This window comes from Meleagris gallopavo, chromosome 9 (genome assembly GCF_000146605.3).
Source record: "Meleagris gallopavo isolate NT-WF06-2002-E0010 breed Aviagen turkey brand Nicholas breeding stock chromosome 9, Turkey_5.1, whole genome shotgun sequence".
Classification (NCBI taxonomy): domain Eukaryota; kingdom Metazoa; phylum Chordata; class Aves; order Galliformes; family Phasianidae; genus Meleagris; species Meleagris gallopavo.
In genome coordinates this window covers 11,119,134-11,130,614 of record NC_015019.2, presented here as the reverse complement: position 1 = coordinate 11,130,614, position 11,481 = coordinate 11,119,134, and the positions used below count along the sequence as shown (strand labels likewise).

The 11,481-nt window shown below is 47.2% G+C and overlaps 1 protein-coding gene across 2 annotated transcripts; it reads right to left on the bottom strand.

The window, feature by feature from the left end:
* Positions 1 to 2,456: 2,456 nt before the first annotated feature.
* LOC100544563 (endothelin receptor type B-like) lies at positions 2,457 to 11,240 on the bottom strand. Of its 2 annotated transcripts, none has more exons than XM_019618225.1 (8): positions 11,004 to 11,240; positions 7,954 to 8,476; positions 6,393 to 6,505; positions 5,674 to 5,878; positions 4,863 to 5,012; positions 4,102 to 4,235; positions 3,711 to 3,819; positions 2,457 to 3,022 (listed from the first exon to the last, which is right to left on the bottom strand). In XM_019618225.1, the coding sequence occupies exons 2-8, from the start codon at positions 8,401 to 8,403 to the stop codon at positions 2,873 to 2,875; spliced, it is 1,311 nt and encodes a 436-aa protein (XP_019473770.1). In that variant the 5' UTR covers positions 8,404 to 8,476; positions 11,004 to 11,240; the 3' UTR covers positions 2,457 to 2,872. The 2 variants fall into 2 exon arrangements, with proteins under 2 accessions (XP_019473770.1, XP_003208434.1); XM_003208386.3 differs by having other exon boundaries at positions 11,076 to 11,240.
* Positions 11,241 to 11,481: the final 241 nt, after the last annotated feature.

Here is an 11,481-nt window from a genome sequence, read left to right as displayed (position 1 = left end):
GATGTAAAATGTCAGGTTTTCTCAATAAAATTGTTCTTTCAAATACAAATTGACAGACTTGGTTTCTGGCAGACTGGCAGTGGGTTTGTGTTCACAGGCATTAGGTCCTGAAGCCATCTGAACCCTGCATTTCATAATAAGGCTCTTCTGCCTCAGTTTGCTGCAATGGATTCATCTCGCCCATGCCAATGGGTTCCTGCATCTTTACAGGTGGCTGTGGCAGCTTTGATTTTGTCTGATCCTGTCTGGCTTGGCTGAAGGGAAAAGGGGTGAATAAATAAGAACCTGACTGAGACACCTGGGCTCAGTCCTGTGACTGCTAAGCCCCAGCAGTATGGAGAGTAACTTTAAAAAGATGTTGAAAGGCGGGAGCCGTTTTTGCATTTGCAGTTCCATGAGCAGCTAAACTGCATGGGCACTTGTTGTCTGATGTTCCTTGCTTTATCTTTGAGCTGAAATGTGTTTGACATGGTCTTGGTTGTAGCCTAATAGAGACGTTTGAGAAGTGCCAAGTGAATGCCACCACAGTGTAAGAGTTTTAAAAGGATACTGTTTGCAGCTGATAGCTCTCTTCTCTCCCTCCCCTCTCACACTTAGTCAAATTTTATGCTGTTGGTTTTAATAGGAGACACTTGGGAGGAAAACACAAAGGGGAAGAAAGGAAAGGAGACTGCAGTCAGTGTTAAGCAGCTGTGCAGCAAGTGATACCAACATTGAGAGCTGGGATGAATTCATGGCAGTCTGTTTGTTGTAATATTAATCATGTGCAGATCTGAGACTAGTTTTGAACCATTTAAGGTGAAAATGTTGATCTGAGAGTAACTGCTAATGCAAAAATGATTAAATTTGCTGTGGAGCATAGAGGGATGTTAGCTATCTGGGGTCCGGGAGGTTAGGCAAAGTAAAAAGATTCCCCTGTGTGGATGTAATTGCTGCCTGTATTGTGAGTGTGAACAGGTCCTGGCTGTCCTTAGGAGAGAATCACAGATCTTGAACATTTGGGGCTCTGCTCCTTATGCTATTACCAAAGGTCACTGCTGGGGAATCATTCAGATACTTCAGTCTTCACTGCATTGAATGGGAACTGTGTGGTTAAATCTGCTAGTCTCCGTGCAGATAAGAGAACAATCATTGCTGGTGGCAGGTAGCACTCAGTTGTTCCTATTGCTGGTTTGGATAGAGCTAGAGGAAGCCAGGCTGACACAACTGGGGCTGTCCTGAATGGAAGAGGACCTATGAATGCTTGTTTCAACGTGATAAAGGTTGACTCCTTACAGAAATATGTAGAATTCAGATTACTATTTTTCTAATGAGCACAATTATTTAAAAAAATCCTACCAAAATGGAACATCTCATTGCTATCAATTTTCTCCAATGACTTTGTCTTCCAACAAAATGCAGCCAGCTCAGAGGCAAAGCACAGCATTGATGCTGTGAAATGGATGTAGGCAAATCTACTCTAGTGGGTAGGTAAGGTTATGGAAAACTTACTGGTCTAGATATCCCTCAGTCCTTCTGTTTAGATTTGAAACCTACTTTCAAAAATATGATTTGTTTGTAAAATATTTGTTTTTAGTTTAGCTTTCACTGAAATACAATGTCACATGGAATGAGTTTAGCTTTATTTACAAGTCTTTTCTCCCTTTTTCTTTTTTCTTTCTCCATGACAAGGTGAAAAGGGGAAAGAGGAAAGGAAAAAGGGGGAAAGAGGAAAGGAAAAAGGGATATAAGAGAAAAGAAAAATACAACAGGAAAATTATAAAAAAAATCTGGTAAATAAAACATTCTCTTAAAGATTTTCTTGAGTTTTGGCAGGGGGTGCAAGCATGATTTTTAGAAAGTCATGCTGGAGAAGGCATTTGGGGTCTAATCACTTTAAATTGTAAATTTGTGAGGGCTCTTTGCCATATTCTGGTTAGTTTCAGCAGCAACTTCAGCTGAGATGAGGTCTACCCCATTGTATTTTCCCCTTAGCTTGACCCTGAGGATCAGAATCTGCATCCTCCTTACAAAAAGCCTGAACCTTGGTGTCACAGATCTGTGCCTAAGAAGTGCTGGGGTTCCAGAAACTGGGGAGGGGGAATTTGGAGCAGGTGGTTTGGCTGAATGCTGCCACTGGCTTCTGCTGAGGACGCCTGGACTCCTAAGCTGTGCTGTCTCATGCATTCAGTCACCTTCTTGTTCCATACATAGGCAGGGTGAATGCCATCCCTGAGTGGAGAGCCTGGAACAAATTTCCTGGGAACAGGTAAAGAGGAGAGGACTTTCAGGGCTTCCCAGGTCAGATTGATTGCATTGTGATGCTGGGTTGCTGCCCATCCCTTGATACCATAGCTGAGGGAGATTTCAGGTCACTGATTGTCTAGAAGACCTACACGATATCTGGGTCTTAACATGGTACTTTGCCCAGGGACAAACTGTTCCAGCAGAGGGAGATCATAAGGGACGATGCTTTGTTTTTTTCAGCTGGACATTGTTGCTTGGGTTACTCGCCCTTTCCTCCCTGTCCCACATCCATCTTCAAATGACCACATCTCAACTTTACTTTTCTCACCAATCTCCTCACCCTGTGTTTCTACCCAAGACAAATGACCATAAGTCACTTGGCTATCCTTCAAGGAACAGAAAAGTCCTACAGAGGGCTGAGTCCCATTCTTCTTCCTCCTGCAGAGGTGACTTGGACTGGAGGATGGACAAGCAAAGCCCTGAGGCTGTGTTCAGAGCTAGTCCCGGGGTCAGTGAAATGCTACAGCTCTTACCCAGGTGGGTTATAATATGAAGGCAAAAACAATTTGAGCCCAGCCAGGAAATAACTGTGCAAGGGAATCTGAGGTGTCCTATCATCTTGTCACAGTGCCTTCTCCTCTCTGCTTTAGGAAGAGCTGTACTTGTTGCTCAAGCGGGAGCTGCTCCGGTCCAGTCCAAGCTCCTGCCCGTTGGCTTTCCACTTCCCCACAGAGCCCTTCTCATCTGTTGGTGTGATGCTCAGAGCAGGTCTCTGGCACCAGCAGCACAGGCAGGACTGCAAGGAGACAAAGAGTGTCAAAGCACAAACGTTATGCACATGGGATATGAGGGAAACATTTTTGGCAGATCAACCTGCGCAATGCCAGGTTGTGCACTGAGCCAAGCTCTCCTACAGATTTGATGGGAATAGGTTTGTCAAGATAGGGCTGAAGTGGCTTGGAAACGAAGGTAGCAAAGCCTCAGGTATTTTTTGTATTTTATAGGTTTGTCAAGATAGGGCTGAAGTGGCTTGGAAATGAGGTAGCAAAGCCTCAGATATTTTCTTGTCCTTGAAGAACAGAAAATAGGTGGGTTCAATTCCTTGCCATAGCAACTGGGAGGTGATTTTCATGTCATCCCCATTCTTTTTCAGCTCTTCCCTCCTTCTCAGATTTCTCTCTGAGCAAATTGGGCTCAAAGCCTATAGCAGCCCCACTTCCTGATTTAAAGGCACGTGGAGTTGCTTCTGATTCAGAACGACAGGGGACTTCTCTGGAGCTTGTCACAGGCCTTGCACTGGGAAAAGTCTCCCTGTAGCAAGGCAGGAAGCTCTATTGTGCTTGAAGCTGGGAAGAGAGGGTGAAAATTTGGGAAGAGGGTTACAATGAGCAGATATGGGCATCCTGTGGGCCATTGGCAGGTCCCACGTGTACCTGATGTCTGCCTTTCCCCTCATCTGAAGGCAATGGAGGTACAATCCCTACCTGGAAGCAGTTCTTGAATTTTCGGCTGACAAAGTAGAGAGCCACAGGATTGATGCAGGAGTTGAGAGAGGCCATGTTGATCCCAAAGTAATCCATGACGAGGAGGAAACTATGGCAAGAGGGGAGAGAAGCGGCTGGTAGCTTGCTGAGTGGACAGCTGAAGGAGATTCCAAACTTCCAAATGTTTCTCTGCCCGGGAGACATCTTTAACTCATAAATAGTACTCTCCGTGTGACCCCCACTTCCTTTCTCTGTGCCTGCCTACAGAGCAATGCCTTCTAGAAGAGGGGTAGGAAGGTGTTTGAAAGGCAGCTCCCTCAGCCTTCTGTGAGCCCAGTGAACCTCTGCAGTTGCTCACTGGGGCTTATGGCCCTCCTGCTGTTGCTCTTACCTGAGCAGCTCACATCTGTTGGGGTCTGTCTGATCATAGATGGTCTTTTTGAGGATGCGGCTGAGGTGGAGCGGCAGCCAGCAGAGCGCAAAGATCACCACGAGGCAGAAGACGGTCTTGGCCACCTCCCGACGCTGCAAGGAGAGGGTGGGCAGGGAAGAAGGTATACTCTGGTTGAATGTCTGTGGCAAAGCACACTCTCCTCATGCTGATCAATGGCCCTTCATGTCCTTTCTATAAGCTAAGGAGGGCTGGATACCCTTTTGAGTCCAAAGCACAGCCTACCAGTCCCAGTTCCTACATCATGAGGATGACTTGTGAGATCCAGGCTGCAGAAAGCAGTAAGGTAGCAGTAATGCAATGTAGACCAGGATAGAGTTTCTTTCTCCCCATCCTACTATCACTTCTAGTCACTTTGTTGAGGTGACCTCATCTATCTGTTCTTCCTGCTGTGTTATTGGAGTAACCAGCAGATCACTGAAGTATGGGAGAGAGCAAAGATATAAATGACCATAGGAATTGAAAAGCAAACTGGTCTGGGGTCACAATGCTGGTGGTTTGGATTGTCTCTGAGGTGGAAGATTGTAGAGGTGGGTTATAATATGAAGGCAAAAATAATCCATGCATCTGCATCCACCTGTCAAGAAGCCACTGACTGCTGTGAAACTATGTAGAGTGTAGGAACTCACGTGTGTTGTCCCATTCTACATCATTACCTTTTATTTTGGGAAATGAGGTTTCTGCCCTCCTGGTTTTCTTACCCGTTTCATGTGGTCATTCAGAGCGATTCTCATGCCATTTCTCTTGCTCAACATTTCACATGACATAAGGCTGTAGAAGATGCCAGTGCATACCAAGGGGAGGCAGAAGTAGAAGCCGAAAAGCCACCAGTCCTTCACGTCACGATAGAACTGTATGCAAAACACAGAGGAACTGGAAACGGGGAAGAAGGAAGGTAGCTGATGCATTGGTCTCTGACACCAGCGGTGTCACTGATCAGACCACTCTGACACTTCTGATGTATGAAAGTTAACAGCCCCTGGGCTAAGTGTACATGGGATCATCATCCCCACAGGGCTTAACCCAAAGAGGGGAAGTCTGGTTTACACCTGGCTGCTGATCTAATACTTTTGTACAAGAAATGGTTGCAAGGTGCTTATTTAGGCAGACTTGGGGTGAAAGGACAAGTTGTGATGCTTTACAAAGGCCTTCATCTCCTTGCTCACCCTTAGCTGGCCTTGTGCAGTCTGGTTGTGGAGGTGCTCCTGGCCTGTTTTGACAGTCTAGCAGCTTCTTGAAGCTTCACCAAGATTGCTCATGACATTCTGAGGTGGGCAATGAGGATGCAACATAGCTAAAAGACCTTCTGCCTGTTTCCAGGCCTCACATCAAAGCAACGCTACCCCATGTTGGTACTTCCTGCACAGACTGTGCTTTGTCTAATCTCTCCCCACGTTCTCCCTGTTGACTGAAGTCATATATAGTGCATCTAACCCTCTAATCAAGGAGAAAGGAAGCCCTGTTTGCCTGTGTCTTCGTCTTCCTGCAGCTGGGATGGGTCAGAATACATACCATCATGAAGCTGGATTTCTGTTTGGAAGCAAGCATGCACACCCACAGGTCTTGGTCCCAGTAGTTGATCTCTACCATGTCAAAGGCTATGGCTTCAGGGACTGCAAGCACAATGGCCACTGCCCAGATCAGCGTCACCTCCACTGCCTTCCACATGGGGATTCCTATGCCCTGGATCCGACTCCAGGAGGCCACTGCTCGATACCTGCACAGTGTATAGGGGTAGAACAAGAGTGGAGAGGAGTGAGAAAACCCACTATCAGAAAGAAGTTAGGAAGGTGAGTATTAGAACTGTCTCCAGAGTCCCTTTCCTTCCCTCCTTCCTTCACCATTGCTTTGTCTTCTCCTTTAGTGGAATGGGAAGGATCAGCAACAGGGCCTCGAGGGATAAATGTGAAGGGAGCTGACCTTGGCCAGTATGTCTACCTCCTGGTGGCAGAGGTGCCATCCTTCCCCACCAGCCTAGCAGTTATTCCTGCATTTTATGCTCCTCATATCAACCTTTTCCAGCAGGACTTACACTTCTTCATCACAGAGAATAGTTGGTTCCTGTTGGATTTCAACTCTACCTAAATTACCTAAAAGCTCCCTCTCCACTTCTCTGAATTTGGCCCGGAACCAAGTCACTCTACAGTCTTCTAATTGCAGGCAACAGAAGAATATACTGTGGTTAAATATGGGCCAGGCTGGGCAGGGCACCTGTGGAAGTTGTTTCTCACCTGTCGATGCTGAGGGCACAAAGGCTGAGGACCGTGATGCCCACTGAAGCCTTCTGGATGAAGGGGACGAGCTTGCACACCTGCACACCGAAGGGCCAGTCCTTTGCCAAGAGCTGGGGAAGAATCTCAGGGTTAACAGACTGCTTCGGGAAGGTATGCCTGGCTTCCCATAATAGCAGGTGGTTACCCACAAGGTGCAAGAAGCCCACAAAGAGCAGCTGAAAGCACTCTGAGGTTACCTCCACTGGGATGGCATGGTGTGTACTCTCCGGTGCTTTGGGTTGTGTTGGGAACCACTTGTTTCCCCAGGGGCTCATTGTGAGATGAGTTTACACACACGTGGAGAGATGGTTTGGACACCAAGAATCCTGAAAGTTGCAAAGGGCTTTGGGATACTTTCAGAGGGAAATGGATATAATTCTCTGAAATAGCCAAAAATACAGCAAGGACAGCTTCTTTGAGATAGCTTTCACAGCCATGTAGACTTATGTGATTCCTATACTCAGCCCTCCTATCACGTTTAGATTCCTTAGTGCAAATTCTCCTCAAAACTCTTCTCACCTCCTCTGGAATTAGATCTGGTGTTCCCTTTAAAGCCAGTACCTACTTGTGGCCCTATGCTCAACAGAGGCGAGCAGAGGGTATCATTGGGGCAATATGAGACAGGAGAAAGGGAGCTCTGAGAGATGGCTGAGTGTGTCTTGAGGACAAAAGCTTGTGTTAGCATGGGCTATGCTGTGGATGAGGCCTTTGGTATAAGCCTTGAACTCTGTATAGCCCTCACTGCCATCAGTACTTACCTGACCAGGACATAGAACTGGGTATTCAGCCTGTGACAGGCTCATCTGCCAGCTTCCCTCAGTAAGTTTCTACAGTCTCCATCTGGTCCCACATGCCCTTTTTTATGATATGTAGGACATACAGACTTGTGAAATAAGACAGAACCAGGCAAACATACCAAAGAGAAGGGCTGTAAGACCTATGTACCCACAGCCCAGTTGTATGAGTGCATCTGAGCTCCACGTCCTTCACTCCCTGCAGCCCTTCTGGACCCTTCCTATAAGCCTCTTACTCCAGACCACCAAAACCTGTCCAATATGGTGGACAAGGAGTAACTGCATGTCTCACACAGTACAACTCCTTTGATTGGAGTCTCAGGACTCCATCCAATATCGGCCAAACCTTCTCTACCCTGTTTATAATACAGCCCTATTCAGTGTTCCTGGATGAGTCTTCATATTTAGCTAGATGTTTGTGAATGCCCAGAGACTACAACTCACTCTTTTCCTTTCAATTTTAAATAAGATTTAAAAGATCTGGATATGTGTGTGTGTATAGAACACATCAGTGGCTGGGAACACCTCTGCTTTCCCAGGAACCTACTGTGAGCTTTGTGCCTATTTATTTTTCCCTTCCCCTTTGGAAAGCATGATCACCCTCCCCAATCCTTGCCTAAAATGGAGTCTGTGTTAGAGAGCAGAATATAGAAGATAGCAGGGCACAAAGGCAGGTGGTAGCAGATACCATTCCTGCTCCAGTACTTCTGTTACACAGAGCCTACCTTATAGACATTGATGGGCAGAGCAATGAGGATGTAGAGGAGGTCTCCAAGTGCCAAGCTAGCAATGAGAACATTCGGCCCATTCCTCATGCACTTGTTCTTGTATATGATCCTCAGGAGTGTGGAGTTCCCAATGATCCCTACTATGAAGATGGTGCAGGACACGATGGTGTTGATATACTTGAAGACATGCCTGATATCTGCAGGCTTCACACAGACAGGCAGTAGGGGTGGCTCCGACCCGCTGCTCTTGGGGAGACTTTCTGAGTAGTTGAGTGCCTTGGCGTCCTGGAACAGGCTGGGCTGCAGCAGGCTGTAAGCCTGCTCCTGGCTGAGTGCCTTGAAGGGAATGGAACTCGCCTGGAAAGCCTCTGGGGTCTGGCCGTGTGCCCCAGAGAAGAGGCAAGTCAGGAGGATGGCCAGAGTAGTGGGAGCTGAGATTCTCGCCATTGAGGACCAAAGGGCAAAGCTGGCTGCAGAATTCAGTGCTCTGGGGATGTATTTGCTTGGGTCTTGGTCTGATCTGAAGATGGAAAAAGGGACAAGGGAGAGAGATGGGTTAGCAGAGGAGGGGGCCTGATAGTGCTTAAGAAGATGGCAGAGAGGTATTTTGTCTGTGGTCAGTGGAGGAAAGTAGTTTTGGGGCACCTGCTCCACTGATACCTGCACAGCAGAGTGATTCTGCAAACCCTGCATTATCCACAGGAACAAAGCAGCTTTTCTCCTGTTTTGTGCCATGGTAAAAGTGGAGCAGCATGAACATCAGCAGATCCCATATGCCATCTTTCATTGCAAAGAGACAAAACTCAGCACAGTATCCTGAGAACTGTGCTGGGAAAATACCATGAGGGTTTTTTCCAGAAATGCTCTATTGATACCTGACATCTTATTCCAATTTATGTGCAAGCAGAGCAGCTCCTCCTTCCCCATCCTTAATCGCTGTTAATTGAACCACTTCCTTTCCAAATCCACCATGCTGTTCCACTCAATACCTGGAGACATAAATCTCCCTATGTTGTTTGCAGTGCTGACTGCTGAGCACAGTAAAAGGTCTCTCAAGCTGACCAAGCCTGCAGCACTGCTAATAAATATCACCGGATTGGGTTCTGTTTTGCACATCTCTGCCAGTATTCTCAGGCAGGGCTGGTTGAGCAGCAAACCCCATGCAGCTTATGGGACAGCTGAGGATGCTGCAGAACTGTACTGCTATGAATTTGGGGGAGGGGCTTCAGCACTGTGTGCACAGCGGGACCATGCTGTTCCTCTCTGGGAAGCCAACCCCAAGAGCCACCAGGTACAGCCACAGCTCCTCCAGGTACAGCTGCCTTGTGTGTCAGCTCCGCAGGAGCACCTGTGCCTTCCTGTTTATTTGGGAGTCTCCAAGCATGATTGGTAAGAAGCTGCATGCTTTCCCAACAAACCAACCTAACCTGGCCTACCCTTTTCTCAGTTTCATCTTGCTGCTTCTTCCAGGAAATCTCTCTGACCCTTCAGCCAGGTTCTTAGTGAATTAAGCTGCAAACAGACAACCTTAGTAGGAAACCTGACATTTATTCTCAGTTACATGTCAAACAGAGGCAATAAAATAACCACAGACTTCAATCACAGTTCAGACCTCGTGAACTCAAGAGATGAGTTTTCAGTTCTGTTAAAACAACTACTTTTTAAAGATGTTTTCTTTCTAGTTTGACCCTTACATTGTGATGGCACCTTAGATACAGTTTTAGCACAGGAGAGTTAAAGATCCCATTCCTTTCTTTCCAGCTCACTGTCGGCATGCTTCTATCTGCTGAAATATTCATGCCTGGTGCATAGCAATTCTGTGTGCTCACCGTGCCTTTTATCTCTGCAGGCTCAAGCAGCTTTGCAAACTTATCTTGCAGATAAGCCACATCAATATGAGCCAGAATGGCCACCATGTCTGGCTGTAGGAAAAAAAAAAAAAAAAAAAAGCCTCTCCATATGATGGTTGGGAGTTGACCCATATCTGTTCTGAGAGCACCCAGCTTACATGGGCATCCCAGCACTGCAGGTGTATCCTGCTACTCCCGAACACAAAGTAATATGCACATGAGGGAACCCCTCATCTCACACAATCTCGTCTGCATGGGCAGAGCTAATTCCCCCAGGAAGGCATGGTGGATGTCAGCTTATCACCTAGTGACCACTGTAAAATGCTGTGAGAAAAACCTTGGTGGTACCTCTGAAGGTTCTGGTACCTCTGAAGGTTCTGGCACCTCTGCTGGTCCAGCACATCCCTTACGAACCGATTGCCCAACCTCACTTTTTGTCACAAAAGAAGATTCTTCAACATCTCCTTCCTTTGGCTATTTACCTAAGCATCTGCTTAGGCACTAAAGCATCCCTGGGCAGCAGTAGGCTGCTCCTCTCTGCTCTCCCTGGTGCAGGATTCAGAGCCTGGTGTTGTTGTGCCCCCAGGGCTTTGGCAGAGGAGCTCATGTGAGTAAGAATCACAGGACACATTTCACTGGATCCTGCCCATTCCTTCCACACTACTGAAAAGAAGGGCTTCTCCCCCATCTTGCCTTATTATACAACAATTTAATAAAAGGGAGCATTGTTTTCTCCTGCTCAACAGCCCACTGACTTCTTGCCCTCCTAGTTCCCTCATCTCAGAGTGCTTGCAAGTATAACTTGTTCTCCCTTGCTGGGGGAATCAAGGCACAGAAGGCTAAGAGGCTTGTTAAGTGCCCAGCGAGTGGAAGCCAAAGCCAGCACCACTTTACTCCAAATCCTCTGAGCCTTGCTCACATCCCCGATCACCTGGGGAAGTGCCTGATGGACCCATCCCATCTGCCCAGCGAAGAGTGCAAATAAATGTCTTTTGCAGCAAAAATGCCTTGAATGGGGGGAGAGGGAAGAAAGGCAGATATGAGCACACATCCCCAATTGTTTCCCTCTCCTGAACCTAACCCGGGTTAGGTGGACCTTCCCCTAAAAGGTGTGCAGCACCTGTTAGATCTTATTGGGGATATGATCCTCCAGCATCTCCATCAGATCATGAGATTGAAAAGCATGTAAAAACTCACCCAGGTGCAGGAAATCATTTTGTTTGCAAATCAGAACATGGAACAGCAAAGCTTTTCATCAGAGTTGGTTACCTTCCTTGAGACCACAAACTCTGGATGCTCTTGGGATCAGTTTCTCTCCTTCTCACGGCCCCTTGTCTGTCCTACAGATCCCAGGAGGATGGCAGCGTTGTAGATTCTGGAGTTTACTTTTGTGTTCCTTCCCGCTCGTGACTTGCTGAGGTCTCTCTGAACAGAGCACTTAGTTATATAGAAAATTACTGGGCTGCCCCCAAACGCAGCTGCTGTGACCAATAAGTGCAAGGCAGGACAGGGATGGAGGAGGAGGGCTAGACAGGCAGGGATGAAAATCATAAACAAATCCCTCTCGGAGCGGGGGGAGAGAGCTGGGGGCAGCTGCTAACACCAGCACGAGGCTGTGCTTTGGCAAATAGGCCCCAGCCAGCTTTGGGGAAAGTTTTGGGAGACATCAGAGCCT